The sequence below is a fragment of the Plecotus auritus genome, assembly GCF_963455305.1.
Source record: "Plecotus auritus genome assembly, chromosome: 4".
Classification (NCBI taxonomy): domain Eukaryota; kingdom Metazoa; phylum Chordata; class Mammalia; order Chiroptera; family Vespertilionidae; genus Plecotus; species Plecotus auritus.
Window position 1 is genome coordinate 171,051,740 of NC_137775.1, and position 22,134 is coordinate 171,073,873.

The 22,134-nt window shown below is 35.2% G+C and overlaps 1 protein-coding gene across 1 annotated transcript in view; it reads right to left on the reverse strand.

Moving 5' to 3' along the window:
- The window catches only part of VWDE (von Willebrand factor D and EGF domains), a gene marked incomplete at both ends in the record, with an annotated part of 62,748 nt that overhangs the window by 29,600 nt on the left and 11,014 nt on the right, over positions 1-22,134 (reverse strand). Inside the window, 9 exons of the mRNA XM_080665211.1 lie at positions 2,435-3,402; positions 3,535-3,743; positions 5,667-5,937; positions 7,783-7,856; positions 8,093-8,310; positions 11,190-11,334; positions 12,828-12,917; positions 13,603-13,850; positions 19,775-19,840. Of these exons, the coding sequence (XP_080521337.1) occupies positions 2,435-3,402; positions 3,535-3,743; positions 5,667-5,937; positions 7,783-7,856; positions 8,093-8,310; positions 11,190-11,334; positions 12,828-12,917; positions 13,603-13,850; positions 19,775-19,840 (2,289 nt within the window). The remainder of the gene's footprint in view (positions 1-2,434; positions 3,403-3,534; positions 3,744-5,666; positions 5,938-7,782; positions 7,857-8,092; positions 8,311-11,189; positions 11,335-12,827; positions 12,918-13,602; positions 13,851-19,774; positions 19,841-22,134) is intronic.

A 22,134-nucleotide genomic window follows, 5' to 3' on the forward strand; every position in this document is an offset into this window, starting at 1 on the left:
ATTACCATGAAAGAAACAGAAAATAATCTAAAATAGCTTCCCAAAATGATGTCAGGACAGATGATCTATTGGGAAAACTTTTACCAAATAATCAAGGAAAGAATATTTTCCAAATTGTTGCAATGCACAGAAAGAGATGAAAAATTTATAAACATTTGATCAGAGTGGCATAATCCTATAGTAAATATTATTTGTAAATATGCATAAAAATTTAAATGAAATAGCAAATCAAATGTAGCTCTGTGGTTATATAGTACTGCATTGGGATTACATAGACTTGTATATCTATCCATGTTATTATATTACATAATTACATTAAGATACTAATGAAAATAATATAAAATGTTAAAAATGTAATTTGATACATTAAAACATTTTGAATAAGTTAGTCTAAGGACATGTTAATAGAAATCATAGCAAGTTAATAAATAAAACTTGATAAAATTTAAAACCCAGTCCTCATTTTAATCATTGACCAAGTATTATCAATTTGCTTCTTTAGTGTCTCTTTCACTTGTTATCTCCTCACTTAGGTCAGAATTATCTTCATGTCCTTTTCTGTATATATTTGTGATATTGGTTTAACCCTTCTTCCCATCTTCAGACTTAGACAGTTCTTTACCTGCAAATGGTCCATCCTCCATACTGCTCTTAAATAGACATTTTCAAATGTAAACCTTACCCTGTTTCTCATAGTGTTTTAGTGGTCTGGACACTGGCTAGCTCTCTAGCTTCAACCCCTGTAGCAGCCCCCTTCCCCCTAGACTTCAGGCATACCAACAGTGCCCAAGGTGTGCTGTGAGGTTTGTGTGTGTGACGCCTCTGTACCTTTGCTCCTGCTCTTTCCTCTACCTCGAATGCCTTTCTCTTTTGGATCAAATTTAGCTGTAGTGACACGGCCTTTTGAAAGCTTTTTATTATCCCTCCAGGTAGACATGATTCCTACTATTCTAAGCACTTCTATCTAAAGACACAGAACACCATACTGAACTATGTGATTACACGTCACATTTCCTGCTATTATACTTAAACCCATTAAGTCAGTATATTTGCTATATATAGAGTGGAGAAAATGTAGGTTTACAGTTGTTTGTATGGAAAATAATACAATAATTAATAAATAATACAAGAATAAACTGTTTTATATACTTAACAACTGTAAACCTTTTTATTTTTTTTATTTATTTATTTTTTTTGGAAGAGTGTAAGAGAGAGGAAAAGACAGAAATACTGATGTGAGAGAAACACATCGATTGGTTGCCTCCTGCACGAGCCCCTACCAGGGCACGTGCCCTTGACTGAGAATCAAACCATGATCTCCTGGTTCAAGGGTTGACGCTCAACCATAGAGCCACACTGGCTGTGCAAGATGACTACAGATTTTTAATGTGAGCAATGAGAGGAACAAAGTTTGCATTTACTGAGCTAGAAACATTTGCAGTTGGAAAAGGGAAGAATGGTGGTGATAGGAGGAAAATCGGGAGTTATTGGTTTACCTGTTGTTAATGGAATCAAATTGACTTTAAAAGCTTCTTTCTCTAATATATTGGGAGAAATAGTTCCATGTAGATAAATTAGAGAAAAAAATAAGCAAATTAGTATAATTAGCAAAATATAAACATAGTCTTAAGAATACTAAATTTGAGTTCTAGAAAAACTTATTCTCTGCTAGTGGAGGGACCAGCTGTGTGCGAAGTTCCTGAGGTCAAGAGAACCTTGAATTTGCAAGGAACAGCACGAGAACAAAGTGGGTGGAATGGAATGAGTGAGGGCGATAATAGCAGGGGATAAGTTTTGACAAATATTGTGTACGAGATCATGTGCCTTACAGGCTATTTATTATATGTGCTTCAACTTTTAAAAAAATATTTTTTATTGATTTCAGAGAAGAAGGGAAAGGGAGAGAGAGATAGAAACATCAATGATGAGAGAGAAGCACACCCCACTCTGGGGATCAATCCTGCAACCCAGACATGTGCCCTTAAACGGAATCAAACCTTTGGTCCACAGGCTACACTGTATCCACTGAGCCAAACCAGCTAGGGTTGTGCTTCAGCTTTTACTCTGAATAAGATGTAACACTTTTGGAAAATTATTAATGTACTAGAGGCCCGGTGCACAAATTCGTGCACGGGTGGCGTCTGGCCAGCCTGCCTCAATTGGGGCTGATTGGATCGGGCTGGCTGCGGGGAGGGGCTGTGCCCTGCCCCCTGGTTGAACTCCCGGTTGAACTCCAGGTCAAACTCCTGGTCGAACTCCTGTTCGAAGGGACAATTTGCATATTAGCCTTTTATCATATAGGATTAGTTAGTATAATTTGTTTTTCCCCTTATATTATCTGTACAACCCTGCTAAAATACTGATGGTAAAAAGAACAGATAGTTTCATAATTAAATGACATTCACAATATTGCAGTTGAAGAGTATTTACTTACCATGTGAATCACTGCAGTCATAGGAACCAAAGCCTGGGGGACACATGCAGCCCCATTGCATACACTGCCCATTGCCACTGCATAAGTTGGGGCATTTTAATACTAAGAGAATGTCTTCAATTGATTTGCCATATTCTTCTGTGTTATATTTATTCCCTTCCAAAATTCTCCTTTCACATTCATTTTCTAAAAGGGCTACACCTGCTCCTGCCCAGCTGAGATCATCTTTTAGGAGAACATCCTTAACACACATATCTATAACACTGTCTAGTCTCTTGCCAAGAAAGGCAAGACAGTGCCTTCCTATGCTGGAGTTGGCTAGAGTGCGCTGACACAGTTCCAACGTGCTGTGTTCCGTGAGGCCAGAGGGTGTAGGCCACGAGGGCACAAACTCTTGCTGGACATCCTCAGTATGGTCCTCAGGGAAAAAATAAGTAAGCTCTTTTACATCCGTCTGGCTGAGACTTTGGAAAGCAAGCAAAGGAAGAAACTCATAAAAGTTTTGCCGTTTCCATCTGTTTTGTCGATGCCGCCCTGTGTCTTGACTCTGTCTGTCCTGGTCCCGTGTGTGTATTCCATTGTTCAAAGTTTTTGGTACATCTTGTTTCTCATTATTAGGATGTTTTTGTAAATTTAAATCCAGTTTGGGTAGGTTCACATGCTTTTTGTCTTGAGGAAAGAAATTTGAATTATTTTCTTCTCGAGAGGTATGCTTGTTTATCTCTCTGACAAGAGCTTCTGAATTAATATATTTAGAAGTGACATCCAATTCTGGTATCAAGGAAGAGAATTTGACACGTGTGAGGACTTTGCAGTCGGAAGCATTGTCTGCTTGAGAAACACGGGCCAGATGATTAGAAGATGGGTATAGTGAAGTGGTGTCCAAGGAGCAGCTACAGTAGGGCAGTTTTCTAGGTGATGGTAGAGATATTGGCATTGTGTCGAACATGCTTTTTCCTGGCAAAATCCTTCCAGATGGAAAACAGAAAAGTAATTTGAACAAAAACATTCCCCGCCCCCTGCCAGGAAGGTCTTGCAAAAAAAAAGTAGAGTATTGAGTCATCACTCATTTTAAGTCAAATATTAATTTACTTTCTTACCTCCATTCATTAATAAAAGCAAAACAATTATTAAAAGTTTGATCAATTTTGATCCCATTTTTGTCATGGAAATCATTTTTGGGGTTTTCATCAAAGGTGCCACAAAGTCCCAAAGTGTTTTTGTAATCTACACTAGGGGCTCTGATAGTTAGACTCATGCCCCATTCACTAAGATCGGCACGGATAAATGCTCCAGAAGAAAACCATATCTGAAATACAGAAAGAAGTCATTTAAAATAATATGCAATCTTAAAAAGAGGAGGACATCTAATGCTTTCAACAATAAAGATAAACTTACAAAAATAATAATATTCAATGCAGATTATGAAAAAACTATTATGTAAAAAATAAATTCATTCAGTATAAAATGAAAATAAAATATTGATTTTCCTTAGACTATACCTTTCCTTTTAATGCTATATGTCAAAATAATGGGTTTTTGCCTTTTGCTGATTTGAAATTTGATTTCCACATTGATCCCTTTATTGAGATATTTTGTTTAAACTCTTTTTAAAAATAATTTAAACTAGAATGAGACATTTTGTGCAATTAAAACAGCTATTAATGTTGAGTATAGTGTTTACCAAGTAATGTCTCTGATAGTAATTATTTGATCTAGACTTAGACTGATGAGTAATTGATTTACACATGTAAATGTAATTCCAGAAGGATACATATTCCTAATCAGCATTCTCTTACTGCCAGTAGGCAAATAGAATCAGAAGCCAAATTACAACCAGAACGTTGCTAGGGGAGTTGGAATGAGAGAAGGGGTTTGTTGAATCATCCTAATAGCCTATGTCACCTGTGATCCTCCTCACAGAAGTCGCACCCTCCCAGATCAGGGACTTGGATGTACATGTTGAGAATTTCTCTCTTCTAAAAACCACTGAAGATACACCATGTATGCCTGTTCCTCTGACTTTACTACCCCGTCTATTTTTTTTTAGATTAAAGAATTTCCATCTGTTTTTGTTGATGCCACCCTGTTTCTTGACTGTGTCTATTCTGGTCCCGTATATTGTTTTAGATTTAAAATTTTCAGTTTTTCTTTTTAGAAAAAACGGTGTTATTTTAAAAGCAAGGCAATTTCATATTGCTACTCAATCTGAGGTGGCTAATGTTAGGGTCTTTGTGCATATTCTTTGAAAACCTTTCCTATATTTCATTAATTTCTTTTCCCGTCAATAAATACACATCTATTTCAACATTTTCATGACTACAAAGTGGTCTATTATGTGACATTGCTATATTTGGGGTTTTGGTTAAATGCTTTTATTCATCACTGATTGATTATAACTTTTCCCTCTCAAAAGGAGAGAGATTATGTGGGGTTCTGCACATCCTTAATTATTTTATTATGGTAAGTTTTCAGAAGTAAACTTTCTTCAAAAATGACATGCATAGGTTCAATTTACATATACATGTTATATATATATTTATATATACATATATAATACATATGTTCTCTGGAAATCTTGCCAATATTGTATGAGAAATATAGGAGCTGCATTTCTTTGATTACTAATGAAATTGAAGTTTTTATATTTATATTGGTTATTTGTACTTTGGACATATTTATCAATTTTATATCTTTTATGAATTGCCTGTTTATATTATTTGCTCATTTTAATTGGTGTGCTGATCATACATTAGTGATGCATATTAATGACTATATAATCTTTGATGTTTCTTGATTTTCTAATCTCTTCCATGTCTACCAGCCTATTTCTGAGGCAGGACCCATCTGTGTTCATTTCAAAAATTGACTAGCTATTCCCAAATATTTATTCTTAATTATATATTTCAAGTATGGCTAATAAATATATCACCTATTAGGCATTGCTAAAATATTTCTATGAATCATCCACCAAGTTATAATGAAATTTTAAATAAGGAAGTTCAGTTTGACAGTTTTAACTATTGTTTTGTCTATTTGTGTGTGGTACATGAAAAAAATTTTACTGCTTATAAGATCAGTGTTACTCTAAATGTATTTTCTTGAAAAAAAAACCACACACACAAAACACTAATGTTGAAAATGATAGTTTTAAATTAATAGAGATGCAAATGGGTTCAGAATACAAATTCTGTAGAAAGAAGAAAAAAATAGTTTTAATAATCATACATACTGTGACTTTTCTTCCTAAATAAGATTCACTTATCTTGATATTGCTGGTTTCATGTTGGCTCTTTAGAAATAAATATGGCTGCGATTCATGTAGCTGACCACCGCACATATCGAAAGTAACTACATCACCTTCTTCTTTGGCAACAAACCCGCAGTTACATGACACAGGATAGTGAAGGCTTCCACAGTCCCATTGACGTACATGGACTTCAAAATCACGTGACATACTCTTATAAAGCACAAACGTTCCAGTCTTGAAATTATCATATACCCTAACATTAACAAAAGCCCACTGCATTAAGAATTGTTATAAAATATCACAACAGTATGTTATAAACCAAAAATGTGTGCTCAGTTTATTTATATACATTCAATACACTTTGCTGCAAAAATGAAAAATCTACATTTCTAATAGGTTTATTTATCATGAGCATTTTTTTTGTAGAGCATTGAAAGAGACAAATAGTGATAAACACCTAAATCTCTCTCACTGATCTACCCTTGCAATGCTCTGTCAACCCCTGCTTCCAGCCTTCTCTTTCCATCCCTGCTTAGTTTTCTTCCTAATGCCTATCTTTCTCAGTTACACTATATACTTTATATATTAACTGTGTATATCTCTCTTCACCTACACAAAGATAAGGTAGAGTGTGTCTGTCTGTCTTATCACTGCCATACACCCCCCCCCCCAGCATATAGAGCATGGTTTATCACTTAGTTGTTGCACAATTAATCTTGTTGGATTATAGTGGATAAAATTAGTCACCACTATGCTTTCCTGAGGTTCTTCCATTTAAAACTTGTTTTTTATTATAACCATAAAGGATTCTTGCCTGTGGGATTGGTTTCTACAGCTTTGTATACTGGTTCGAACTTTTGGAGTATCATTCATTATTAGAGGGGATCTGCGTCTATGCACTAATATTGAATAATTTTACTAACAATAGTCACATTATACTGTTTAAAAAAGAATAAATTACCTTGCATCATGAAGAAAATTTTGACAATAATGAAGTGTTCATATCATTTTTTAGGGACTTATTAAAAATATTAATTCCCCAGAACAGTAACTGAATTTAAATCTTTCTATGCAGATATTAGTAGCAGGATAGCTTACTTTTTTTTTGGTCATTTTGTCCATTTTACTTTAAGATCCAGAGGCAATATTCAGGTATTCATGATTACCACAATAGATATTTCCCTGAGTATCCTTGCCATGAATTAGAAGTGAGATTTTAAAATAATTATATGTTAGTTTAATCATCTTGCCTTAAACCTTAAAGATTATTTCAGTATCACCTAGAAATGCAATACAGTAGATATGTCTAGAGCAAAAAAAATTAACATTATTAAAAATAGTCAAGATAAAATGATTGTTTGTAAGAATCTTCATTTTTACAAATTCAGAATCATAGCTAATTCATATATTTACTAAGAACTATATTTTAAAGAAAAACCACCCCACACAAGTAAATTGGTATTTTGAAATAAGCCAGTGATGTCCATCCATGCCTTCCTTTTTTTAAAATTTTTTGTTTGTTAATCCTCACCCAAGGATATTTTTCCATTGATTTTTTTAGGGAGAGTGGAAGAGAGGGAAAGACAGAGAGACACATCCATGTGAGAGAAGCACATCAATTGGTTGCCCCCTGCATAGGGCCTAGGCTGGGGAGGAGCTTGCAACCAAGGACCAAGGTATGTGCCCTTGACCGGATTTGAACCTGGAACCCTTTGGTCTGCAGGCCGATGCTCTATCCAGTGAGCCAAACCGGCTAGGGCTATACCTTCCTTTTTAATCTTTCAGTGAATAGGACTAAGAAATAATAAAATATTATGATTTTTAAAAATTCAAAGGAACACAAACTATTTTAAAAAATTAAGGAAAGCCAAAAACGGTTTTGCTCAGTGGTTAGAGCGTCGGCCTGCGGACTGAAAGGTCCCAGGTTTGATTCCGGTCAAGGGCACGTAACTTGGTTGTGGGCACATCCCCAGTAGGAGGTGTGCAGAAGGCAGCTGATCGATGTTTCTCTCTCATTGATGTTTCTAACTCTCTATCCCTCTTCCTTCCTCTCTGTAAAAAGTCAATAAAATAAAAAAATATATATTAAGGAAATTACCTGCCATCAAATGTAATTATATGTGGGTCAGTAAATGAATAGCAGTAAGCAGTTGGGACATCCTTTACTCTGACCTTAAAAGCAAAAATATTTTCAGTAAATAATATCATTAATGTTATTTATTGATATATAATAAATTGCTTAACAATCTGAAAAAAAAGTTATTTTTATCATTGTTGAAAATAAAATTATTTTAAAATTAAAATAACATTTAAAATTTTTGAAATGAAAAGTTTTCAAGGTATGGTGATAAAATATACATATCACTTTTAAAGTTTGAGTTTTGAAGGTATATTTGTGATTTGTCAACCTGAATGCTGTCTGGAGTGTAGCTGTTCCACAGGAAATCCTCGTTAACTATAGGTTCCACTATAATGTCTGTAACTCTATTTCCATCATGGGAGAAATCAGTTACAGCAGTGTAGTAAACAAGAGCATGGCTACAGGTTCCATTAGCACAGGACGATGTCTGGCGAAGGTCCACGTGACAGGAAGACAGTGCCAAATTTAAACCTAGCAGGTCTTTACCTATGTTATAAAGAAAAAATACTTTGAGGATTTTTCTAAGGAAATATACCAACCAAAGTATGTAATCACTTGATTAACACAGAACATTAAAATGAGAGATTATTCTTAAATTACCTTTCTTACTTAAAAAATATAGTTGTAAATTTTGGCTAAATAAAACTAAGGTTGTAACTCTACCTGATCTTATAAGTACCGCGCACTAACCAATTGTGCCATTGGAGCTCCCTACCTGATCTTTACATATACTTAGTCAACTTCAATATATACATATATATGTACATGCATACTACTCTTTCCAATAGTTTTTTTTTTTTTTTTTTGGTGGGGGGGTGGTAATCCTCACCTGAGGATATTTTTCCATTGATGTTTAGAAAGAGTAGAAGGGAGGGGCAGAGACAAAGAGAGGGAAACATTGATGTGAGAGAGACATTGACTGGTTACCTCCCCTACCCACCACTACGGGGGCTGGGGATTGAGCATGCAACTGAGGTACGTGCCCTTGACCAGAATCAAACCTGGGACCCTTCAGTCTGCGAGCCAATGCTCTATCCACTGAGCAAAACTGGCTAGGGCTCCAGTAGGTCTTAAACCCATATGCACCTGGATAAAATTCAAAAAGCAATATGTAAAATTCATCTTTGCTTCTGTAAAAAAATAATTAATTCTAGCACTGAGTAGCACAATTTGACTTTTCTGTATAAAAATTGGGCCTTGGGTTCTAGGTATGTCTTAACATTTTTTAAGGCTTGAACTCATGTTCTATCCATTGAGTGATAGCAATGATTATTAATACAAGGTTCACCAAACTTAAAAAATAGGGAAAAAAAACAAAAGCAATTAAGGTAATTCTACATTAGTAATAAACTCTCTACCTCTTTTCACCTCCCAAATTTTCCAATATATTCAGAACCTAAAGATGCTTCCTTATCTATGGAGCAAAAAAAAAAAAAAAAAAAAAAAAAAAAAACCCAAAAAACCCAAGAAAAAATAATTTGGAAAGAAAATGGTAGCAGAAGAGAAGGAACTCCAGGAATTTGTATAACTAAACAAAAAGGATAGATTCCTCCAGAAAATATCTGCAAAGAAAGTTTGCTCACACATCCAAGGAATTATTACTAATCCTTCTGAGAATCGAGGAGGAAAAAAGAAGTCATTAAAAACTCTGTTTTCTACATATCATTTTCAGATATGAATTATATTTGTCTAACATAGGTAGGCTGAACTTGATTCAAATTTTCTGAAACAATTTTTGTCTTCATGCACTTTTTCTAGGAATACATGCTTTTTATGAACTTAACAAATAACAGAAACATCCAAACTTTTAACTAGCTTCCTAAAGTGAATATGGAATATATCTGGCTTAGATATTGCCCCTGATATCATTTTCCTTGGTTTATGGTATGAGGGCCGAGTACTGTTCTTAACCCTGTGAAAAAGCAGCATAGTCTTTGCAGAAACAGACTAGGATACACCAACCTGTTCTTAATGAAAGTAGAGATGTAATGCAAATACTCTTAAGGAAGTTCCTGTGAGATGAGGAATATCTAGAATAAAACCCAGAAATTTTCCTCCAGAAAAAAAAATATTTTTGACAAAGAACAAGAACATATAAACTTCTAAAATGTAGGAATACATTTAGGCTGTTTTATATCACTTCTAGCAATGCTTGACTTGTTGAAAGAATTGAGAACAGGCAAATACAGCCTAAAGTCTGTTTGTAACTGAAGAAAATCTTTGCTTAATGTAATTTTGGAAAACATCAATAACACCATCCTCTTATTATTTTGCCTCCTAAACTGTAGTGAAATTTGCACAATATGCTTTTCAGGGGTACTTTGAAGTATAATTGTTTCAAGTCATCTGAGACAGAGGGTTTAATTTCATAGTTGTGAGCTGTATTTCAAAATAGAGTGTTGCTCATGGTGCTCCTGAAACTCCAGTGAGTAACTGGGTAATATCTACTAACCCTGTTTACTGTCAAGTATCTTGAAATAGGCTCTCTTGACTCCTTTATACCTTCACATCATCTCCTTTCCTGGGTGCACCATTCCATGAGACTCTCTCCCATAGCATTTTTATCCTTTGTTTCTCTGGTTTAATTAGGAATAATATAGCCATAAAGACATAGATGCATTTTATTTGGTGTATTTACTAAATAAAATTGTATGTCTTATGGTGAAAATCTATGCTAATAGAATTACAGTATCTCTTAAAAGTTATAGTTTAAATTATATACTTGTTATGTGACAGTGTTATGTTTAAATTATACATTTGTTATGTTATGGCTGTGATAGTGACATGTATGTGGTCATGTATCATACAATCTACATAATTAGTAATTTAAATAGAAGACGTTTTAAAAGATCTTAAACATAAGCTTATGTTAGGGAGAGAAGTGCAAAGTGCACTATGAGATCCATGGTGGACAAGCTTGAACTTTTAGCATAACATCACCCCTCGCTCATTAGATATGATTTGGAACACATTAAAGAGCACTTTGTTTTCTCAATCTCTGAAAACAAAGCAAAGAAAAAAATACACAGGAAGATGAGGAGGAGAGGAAAAGGAAAAGGAGAAGAAAAAAGGAAGAGATAGAGAAGAAGGAGGGGGAGGAGGAGGAGGAGGTTATTTCATTCCTGTTTTGTTATTTTTTTTTAATTTATACTTTGAGCCCAGGAGGGATAAACGTGGGTTGCAATGCAGACTTCTCTGGCCATCATAAACTTGGCTCAGTGTTATTAATATGATTGAGTTATAATTTGATGTAAACATGCAACACAATGAATTATGAGCACACTTCAGTGAATTTTTCTAGAGGAAAAAAGCATTAGTTATTACTTGAAATCTAATAATAAAATTGAATGGATTTAGTATATTACCTTGATCAACAGTTTTCAGTTTTAATGAGATTTTACATTCCTGATCAAGCTCACTGAATTCAGGACAAACGACAGGAATTGTGCTCTCTATCCTCAACTGGTATTCTTTTCCATCTTCTGATATAGTACTCAATTCGGGTTGTAACTGGTACAAGAAAATATGTAAAGCAGTCATGTAAAAATAGGATTTAGTTCTATGATATAATAATTTTGAAAGGTGTTTTTTCTAAAGTAACAGGTAGTAATAACTTAAGCACTGGAATTTTTTAATTACACAAGATCAATTAAAACCAAACCCTTAAAAACATCAGCAACACACAGAAAATGGAGTTGTTGTACTGCTCTGAGTTGTGTATTTCATTCTCCAACATATTGTAGTCAGTTCGGAGCCTGACTTAGTGATTCTGGTTCTGTGGTGGACACTGGAGAATGGAGGAAACAAAGATTCCTATATCCTTCCATTTGCTTGCTAATGTTTACTGACACACTAATGGAAGAGTCTGTTTATCCTTAGGCATTAATATTATCCCTAATATAAATTAGAAATCTATTTTTAACTCATAAATCAAAACATCATTGTCACCTGAAATATCTCAACCTTCAGCTTATTTCTCAGCTCCTGCTTTCCATGGTTGGAGTTGCTGAGTACTGAAATCTATCCTAGTTCATGGGTGAATCCTTTTTTGAGGCAGGAAGTTTTTATGCTGTCTTGGTTCTTGGCTAGTTTTCATAACAGATGGTTCTTAGTACAGAATATTTTCTCTGTTAGCCTAGAAACAGTGCCTGAGGGCTGACTGCTATTCCTCATAGTCTACTGAGTTCTCACCAATGTAGATCCAAAGATTCTGTGTTCCCAAGGTCTGAGCTCCACTTCCCCTCCCACTGTGACTATGCTACTCTGACAAGTTAGTTCACTCTTCTCGCTCTTTTCCCTGGTCCCTGTTGTGTATAAATGGTCTTTGTTCAGGAACAGGCTTTGAACTGGTTCTGAATCCTATTCTTACAATCTATCACTTATCCGTCTTGTTCTTGAACTAGAGATGAGTCCAGCTCAAACTCCAGTACTATGGCTGAGACCTCAGAAGGTGTGCAGCACGTGCCTGCCTAGACCTCTTGGTACTGCCCACTCTTTCTCCCTCTCTGCATTCCCTGTCATCTGCTGGAATAGCTCATCAGTTCTTGAACCCCAGTGCTACCAGTAGTGACCATAGACACTGCCTGTTTAGATGGTGCAATTTTTGCAGTTAATAGAGTCTAGATTTCTGGGCCAATTCTACTCTAGCTAGGCTCTAGTCATTTGATCCTGGTACCTGCCTTCTAAAATACATGCTAACTACATATTGATATTCTAACTTTTACTTACACAATGGAATAAATTATGAGGATAGAACTTGTGTTTTATTTTAATTTGAGCTATTTCTGAAAAAAAAGTAAGTATATTCCAACTTTAGTTCATTAACAGGGGCCCTCAAAATTTCTTCTTCATTAGAATTATTGGGGTTATTATTCAAAAATACAGACTCTTGGGTCCCAACATCAGACTGTGATGAGGTCCTGTAACCAGCATTCCCAAATCACAGTATGGAAAACACAGTTCCAGAGGAATACTCTTTCTGATCCATCCCCATGGCTACATACCTTAATGCCTGCAAAAAATTCTTGACTTTCGGTAGCTAAACTTTTTACTTGTGGTTTCTCCAAGAAAAAGATAGAAGCCGTACAGAATATCTATAAATATAGTTAACAAATAATCATTTAGCAATAACATTATGGAGAAAATATGTGTAAATTATTATGTTTAAGTACTTAATTTCAATTTTTGCTAGCACGTAAGAGATAATAATTTAAAAACTTGCTTAGCCATGAACATGAGCAGTAGGGTAGTGATGACCTGGGGGATGGGTAGGGCCTGGGAGGAGGGGAGAAAGGGGGAAAAATGGAAGATAGCTGTAATATTATCAACAATAAAAATATTTTAAAAAAACTTGCTTAACATTGAGAAATAATTTTATCTCTATAAAATATTCAAACCTCAACAAATTAAAGTATTGTAGAATTTGTATTTAATATACATTTAAAAGTGGATAATAAGTGATATAATCATTGAAAAAATGAAAATATTTCTAGAATAAAAGTATATCAATTTAAGAAAAAGACATTAAGTTACAAGGGTTCATTGATAATAATCAACAAATTGCTAGATTCAGATACTCATAGTTACTAAGATTTCTGACTCATCCAATTATCACTGGATTTGGCACAGGAAAATTTTTACCGAGGAAAAAAGAAAAAAAACATTAGTGCTTTATATTATGGGGACAAACACTATTTTTAGGATAGGATTTAAAAATCCAGTTTTGCAAGTTAATACATTCATGCAAAGTAAAGAAAACCCAATTACTTTTGTACATACCCTATCTCCAAGTCTAAGATTTATGCCATCCAGTTCTAAAAGAGAGAATGCCTGAAAGGTGGTCTCTTGCTTCAGTTCCTCTTTGACGTCTTGAGAAGAAAGCCTAGACCAAGCTATAATAAATCCCACGGAGTTGTTCGTAGGGGAAACATCAAAAGCACACCTACAGAAAACCCTGGACTCAATCAGCTCCACCACAATCTTGGGTCTTCCTGGAGGTGGTGGTGGCAATGAGGCAGACAGCTGACCTGGTGGGAGAAAATGCATTATTTGTAGTTGGACATCTTGAAAAAGAGAGACTGGCTTATAGGAAAAGCTCACAAAGACTGTAACTCAAGGTTTTATATTAGAAAAGACATTTAGAAAAATATTCTCTAGCATTCAGCAGAATAGCACATTCTTATTTTGATCCATAATCACGTAAATATTGATAGAGAAATTCTTCAGCTTATCAAGCTTATATTAATGTATATTGAATATGTCTACCTAGAAAAGTCAAGTTCTTGAACAAAAAGTAATTTACCTTCTTTTCGGCTATTACCTTTTCTAAAAGATGGAACAAACAAAAGGTTTTCTGCATTATAATTTTTCGAATATTTTCTATTTGCTTTTTTTCTTTATTGGTTAAGGTATTACATGTGTCCTTATCCCCCCATTGCTCCTCCCACCCACCCCCCACTCATGCCCTCACCACCCTCCCTGGTGTCCGTGTCCATTGGTTAGGGCGGCTTATATGCATGCATACAAGTCCTTTGGTTGATCTCTCCCCCTTTACCTCTCTCCTCCCCTACCTTCCCTCTGAGGTTTGATGGTCTGATCGATGCCTCTCTGTCTCTGGATCTGTGTTTATTCATCAGTTTATGTTGTTCATTATATTCCACAAATGAGTGAGATCATATGATATTTTATCTTTCTCTGACTGGCTTATTTTGCTTAGCGTAATGCTCTCCAGGACCATCCATGCTGTTGCAAATGGTAAGAATTCCTTCTTTTTTACTGCAGCATAGTATTCCATTGTGTAGATGTACATACATTATAATTTTTTGTTACAAAGAAAACTGGTCACTATAATGTAAAATCAAATGACTTACTATTTTACTCTTACAATTTATAACTCAACTTGCTATTACTCGGGGTTGAAAGAGCTGTTCCTTATTGGGAGTGATTATACTATCTTAGTGAAATATACCAGTGTTGAAAAATAGTCTTATTCTTTTCATTTTTGGGGGATTAAAAATGGTTGAAGATTCCTCCAGGAACTCAGAGAGATATTTATCTCTGGACATTTGCAAGATTAAATCTGGGAATCTAAAATGTTCCTAAAAAAGAAGGGAGGGGGACATATGTAATACTTTCAACAATAAAGATTTTTAAAAAATAATAAAATGTTCCTAAATTAATTTTTAAATTTGTTCTGTTGTTTTAGAAAAGAGAGAAAATATCTGAGTGATAAATTTTAAAAGTAAGATTTTTTAAATATCCTAAAACAGTGGTTGGCAAACCGCGGCTCGTGAGCCACGTGCGGCTCTTTGGCCCCTTGAGTGTGGCTCTTCCACAAAATACCACGGCCTGGGCGAGTCTATTTTGAAGAAGTGGCATTAGAAGAAGTTTAAGTTTAAAAAATTTGGCTCTCAAAAAAAAATTTCAATCGTTGTACTGTTGATATTTGACTCTGTTGACTAATGAGTTTGCCGACCACTGTCCTAAAATGTAGATATATTTTTCTATGGTATACATGATAATTTTTTTATAATTAAAATGTTAATTTTTAGTTCTGTGATGTACATTTTGAAAAATTCTGAGAAACTTAACCTAAAGGTGAGGTGGGGGGTGGGGAAATGTGTGTACTTTCAGATATTTTAAAGTGTTATTTTGTTAGATATCAAATTACAAAACTCCAATAACAAATTAATCTAAACAATAAATATTTTTTTCAAACATTTTAAACATTAGGCCAAATCATCATATTAAAACTTGAAATAATAGATGACTAATTAGTATATATTCATATTTTAAAAATGTATCTGAGTAAAATTTTCTTCTTAAATAAACTAGGAAGAAGAAGTTGAATTTGTTTTTAAACAGAGAAAGACTATCTACAGAAATGATTAGAAATAAGAAATGAAAAATGAGAAAAGTAATTCATAAAGATTAATTTTTTAAAAAAATGTTTTTATTGATTTTACAAAGAGGGAGGGAGAGGGAGAAAGAGATAAAAACATCAATGATGAGAGCGAATCATTGATTGGCTGCCTCCTGCATGCCCTCTACTGGGTATCAAGCCCACAACACGGGCATGTGCTCTGACTGTGACCTCGTGGTTCATAGGTTGATGCTCAATCACTGAGCCACACTGACCTGGCAAAATTAAATGTTTTGAATCAATATTTTTAAATAGCATTAACTATCTGGGAGAGCTGATCATTGCTCAAAACAATGTAGATCAAAGAAAATGTGTTAAAAGAAACTTAAACATTTCAAAATGACATGTAAATTATTTTTGGTTGAAAAGCACAATTCATAGACAACAGTGGTGATTACCAGAGGGAAAGTGGGTTGGGGGCAGGTAGGAGAGGGTAAAGGGGGGATAAATGGTGATGAAAGGAGACTTCACTTGGGGCAGTGAACACACAATACAATATACAGATGATATATTATAGAATTGTACCCTGGAAACCTATATAATTTTATTAACCAATGTCACCCCAATAAATTCAATTTAAAACACAAATATTAATGCCTTATTAATTCTAATGTTAGCATATGCTAAATATGTTAACTTAGTCTCTATTTTATCATGAAGCTTTAACTTTTTAAAAAAATATATATTTTTATTGATTTCAGAGAAGAAAGGAGAGGGAAAGAGAGAAAGAGAAAGAAACATCAATGATGACAGAGAATCTTTGATCGGCTGCCTCCTGCACTCCCCCTATTGGGAATCAAGCCCCCAACCTGGGCATATGCCCTGACCAGGAATCCAACTGTGACCTCCTGCTTCATAGGTCGAAGCTCAACCACTGAGCTACACTGGCTGGGCTATCTCTTAACTTTTGACTTATTATTGTTTTTAATCCTCACCTGATCATATTTTTCCACTGATTTTTAGAGAGAGCAAAAGAGAGAGGGAAAGACAGAGAGAAATATTGATGTGAGAGAAAAACATCGATTGATTGCCTCCAGGCCTGGGCTGGAGAGGAACCTGCAACTGATGTATGTGCCCTTGATTGGAATCAAACCTGGATTCTCCAGTCCACAGGCCAACACTTTCTACTGAGCCAAACCAGCTAGGGCCTTTTGACTTATTTTAAAGAAAGTGTTACTTGTCTGAATTATGTATGATTTTGTATAGCTCTATTTTTCAGTTAATTGCATAAACATTCTGAATAGCATAACAAGTAGCTTAAATTTATTGTTTACTTACGAAAGAAAAGTGATTTTTACTACAATATATGTTTGATAAAGATAATCCAAACCTATTATGCAGGATAGCCAAACAGTTATACTTTATGGTTAAAGTTACTATTATTAGAAATATTGTTTTATTCTTTTAAGAAATTAAATCACAGGGTCTAATTACACTGAGACTTTCAGAAAAAATACTAGCTTGTTTAAAGAATGCTAAAAAGGGGGACTGGAAAATCCATTTATAACTGGAAGAGGTTATAAAAAAGCAACTCAGAATATTTATTGAGGATTATTATAATAGTTTTAGTTAAAGATAAATCATATTAATTTTTAGGCATGGTACATGAATATTGTATAATCTAATTTGTTTTATGTCATTATGGCTTATTTCACCATAAAAAAATCTTCGTTAATTATATGTCAACAATCTCACATTCATTATCACGTTTGGACAACAGGTTCCAGGAAAAGGCTAATCTATATATATAATATCTAATAAAAGAGTAATATGCAAATTAACCATCACACCGTTACACCCACAAGCCATGCCCACAAGCCAATCAGGAGTGAGTAAGCAAATTAACCCAACCAAGATGGCTGCAGTCACGGAAAGAGCAGGAGGGAGGCTTGGGTTTCCCTGGCGATGGAGGAAGCCAAGCTTTCTGCACACCCTGGCCGGCCCAGGCCTCCACTCCAGGCTACAAAGTTTCAATTATAGAAGATAGATAAATCCCAACAAAAATGGCGGCAGCCATGGAGCTGGAGAGAGCAAGAGGCTAGGGTTGCCCCTGGCGATGGAGGAAGCCAAGCTTCTGCAGCCCTGGTCTGCCTTGGACCCCGCTTATATATTATAGAAGATACATAAATTATAGAAGATACATAAATCCCAACAGAAATGGCTGCCGCCACCCAGCGAGCAGAAGGCTTGGCTCTGCTCCAGGCTACAAAGTTTCAATTGTAGAAGATAAATAAATCCCAGATACCAGGGCCTCTGCTTGGGTCGCCGGGGGGCGTGGCCGGCCTGCAAACCACCACAGGCCCCTCGCCCAGGCTGCCCCACGCCCCAAGGGAACCCCCACCCTGATCCGGGACACCTTCAGGGCAAACCAGATGGCCCCCACCCATGCACCAGGCCTCTATCCTATCTAATAAAAGAGTAATATGCAGATTTACCATCACTCCAACACACAAGATGGCTGCCCCCATGTGGTCAAGGTTCCTGCCCCCATGTGGACACAAGATGGCCACCACAAGATGGCCAGCAGGGGAGGGCAGTTGGGAGGGACCAGGCCTGCAAGGGAGGGTAGTTGGGGGCGATCAAGCCTGCAGGGGAGGGCAGTTAGGGGCAAACAGGCTGGCAGGGGAATGGTTAGGGGGTGATCAGGCTGGCAGGCAGAAGCAGTTAGGGGCAGTCAGGAAGGCACACCGGCGAGCAGTTGGGAGCCAGCAGTCCTGGATTGTGAGAGGGATCCCAGATTGGAGAGTGTGCAGGCTGGGCTGAGGGACACTCCCCCCTCCCACCGTGCACAAATTTCTTGCACTGGGCCTCTAGTATGTGTGTGTGTGCGTGTGTGTGTGTGTGTGTGTGTGTGTGTATACACATACATACACATGTGTCCGTGTGTGTATATATATATGAGGTAATATGCAAATTAGGCCGGGACTCCGTAACGGGTCACGACCAGACAGGAGGAAGTTGCGCACGCAGGTGAGGCCCAGAGGGGAGATGAAGACAGAGGCAGGGAGGCCTGCCCAAGCCAGCATGGCCTCGGGTGGCCTCCGAGCAGACACAGGCAGGGGGGCTGGGGGATGCTGTGAGTCAGGCACAGGTCCCGGCCCCCCATGGCCCCGAATCAGACACAGGTGGGGGGCCAGGGGACGCTGCGAGTCTGGCGCGGGTCCCGGTCCCCCATGGGGTGCCTGAATCGCATGCTGGGCCTCTAGTGTTTCTATAATTTTTATTTCTGTACTTTTTTTTAGGAAGATGTCATACATTTTATTAGGCAATCTATTTAGAGTGATTTGTTGTAAGGAATATTATAGCAGGAGGTTTCTTAATATTTGAAATAACTTAAAAATTTTAACCAAGTTAGAAAATGAAAATTACAGATTTAAAGGAGAAGAAAAATTATGACAACCATTAACATTTTTGTTGTTTATCTTTTAAGACTTATTTGGTACAAATGCAATCATCCCTAGAAGAAATAAATGAGATTTTGATGCATAATCTGATTTCTTAGTTTCAATATACCATGAATACTAATGTCAAAGAATATATTCATGAATTTTAATATTGTTTATAGAATATTTTATCATTATGAATATATCAAAAATACTTAACCAACCTGCAGTTATTGGATAGTTGCAATTGTTTCATATTATTAGAAAAACGCTTTTATAAAAATTGTACTTGCACAATTCTTTAAATATTTCTCTAAACTAGATTTTTGGAAGTCAAATTGCTAGGTACAAATGCATGTGGATGTTTATGATTATTGAGATAAATTGCCAATTTTTCTCATAAAATGACTCTACCGATATATACACATTTGTAGGGCATGAACATCCCTGCTCTGCACCTTCGCTAATAACTCAACTGCCATTTTTTAAAGGCATGATAAAGTGATTTTTATTTTTGATATCCACTAAACTGAGGTGTTGTCAAATATTAGCATAAATCAACATCCAAAGTATATCACAAAACCTAAAAGCCTGTTGAAATTATTAGTTTATAAATAAATTATTAAAAATAAAATCTGATACTTACGAACACAGTCACCTTCAATTTCGATTTCGTCAGGGCCACATGGGTTTAATTTTGCATCAGAAATAGCTGCAAAAGGTTGAGGTTTTTATATTTATCCAATTGAGCATAAAGATATAAATGTATTTGAAATGACAAATCTTCAGAGAAGTATGTTTTAATACAGACTAAAACTTATTTGTTTTATTTTTTCATAATAATTTTTTTCCCTTTTCAGGATGAGATCAAATGGAGATAATTTGGGATTATATTTTAAAACAATTATAACCTTTATATCTTGTTTTCTAAAGTTTTATCTGCATTAAGTAATAAATTTTATTTATTTTATTATTTTATTTTGTTTTATTTTATTTTAATCTTCACCAGAGGATATTTTTCCATTGATTTTAGAAAGAGTGGAAGAGAGAGGGAAAGACAAAGAGAAATATCAGTGTTAGAAAACCACATCAATTGGTTGCCTCTTGAAGGTGCCTTGACCAGGGCCAGGGCCGGGGAGAAGCCTGCAATAGGAATGTGCCCTTGACTGAAATCGAACACGGGACCCTTTGGTCAGCAGGCTGATGCTCTGTCCACTGAGCCATACTGGCTAGGGCTGGACACTCTTCTTTTCCATTGGTCTATTTATGTATCTTGATGCAAAAATAACACTCTGTAGATTCCTGTAACTTTAGAATAAGTCTCAATCAGATAGTGTAAACCGACTTTTTATCTTGTCAAAGTAGTTTGGGGATTATGGGTACTTTCTATTTCCACATAAATTTTAGTATGAACTTGTCAATTCCCACACAAAAATCTTGCTGGGACCTTGATTAGGATTGTTTTGGAACTATAAATCATTTTGAAGAGAATTGAGATCTTAACATTGACTCTTTTCATTTCATGGACATGGTTCATTGCTCCATTATTTTAGGACTTCTATAATTTCTGTTAGCAAAATTTTATAGTTTTAACTTTATAGTTCTTGTACATATTTTCCCATATTTATTGCTAAATATTTCATATACAGGGTGTCCCAAAAATGTATACACACTTTAACAGCTGATAGATTAATTGATGTTTCTTTCTTTTCAGATTTAACCCATTGGAAGTCATAATTATTCAAAGTGTGTATACATTTTTGGGGAGACACCCTGTGTTCGGTAATATTATTGATATTTTACATGACATTTCTGATTGTTTATTGCTAGTATAAAGAATTATAAATGATTCTGTAGGTTGACCTTTTTCTTTCAGCATTGAACTTTCGAAATAGATGATTAAGTAATTTTCATTTATATTCTTGAGGGATATTATTCCATACTTTTCTTTTCCTCTAATGCCTATATCTGGTTTTAGTTTCAGAATAATGCTAACCTGACAATATAGTAGTCACTTCTCTTTATTTCTCTGAAAGAAGTGTATAAAAGTGGTATTATTTCCTTCTTAAATGTTTAGAAGATTTCCCAAGCCATCTATGTAAGCTTGGAGGTGGGGGACGGGGGGGTGGGGAGGGATGGTAGGGTTTTGTTGTTGTTTGTTTTAGTTTCAGTATTTTAGTGGGATAGATTTTAATTAGAAAAACAATTTCTTTAATAGGTTATCTAATTATTTTTTGAGTGAGTTTTGCTTTTCTGTGTATTTCAAGAAATTTGTTCACTTTATTTAAGTTGTCAAATCTATTGGTAGAGTTCTTCACTATATTCTTTTTCATTGTAATATCTGTAGAATCTGTAGTTGTATCTCTCTTTTATTCCTGATATTGATCTTTTTTTTTACATATAAGATTTGCTAAAATATTAATTTTATTGAATTTCTCAAAGAACCAACTTTTGATTTTCTTTAATTTTCTGTTTTGTATATTCTGCTTCATTGGCTTTCACTCTGATCATTATTTCCTTTTGTCTGCTTACTCAGGGTCTTATTTGTGCTTCTTCTTCTAGTTCCTTTATGTGTATAAGCTGAGTTTCTTTTTGTTTATGACCTTTCTTATTTTTCCAATATAATGTTTGGTGGGTTTTCTTTAAATTAAATTCAAACTTTTGTGATATTCTAACTTTTTAAAATTGGGGCCCAGATGTGAACTATCTTGGTAAATGTTTCATGTGCACTTACAAAAATATTGATGTGCTATTTTTTGTAGAATCTTCTATAAATGTCATGTAGATCATGTTGGCTGATACTTTTTCTAGTCACCTTTTTTGCTGTTTTTGTTTCTACATATTCAATTAATTATTATCTGATGAGTGTTGATCTCTAACACATTAACTATAGATTTGTCTATTCTTAAATATCTATGTTTTGCTTCATATATTTTGATTCTCTGTTTTTAGGTACATAAGAATTTATAATTGTTATGTCCTGTTGTTGAATTAACCCTTTTATCA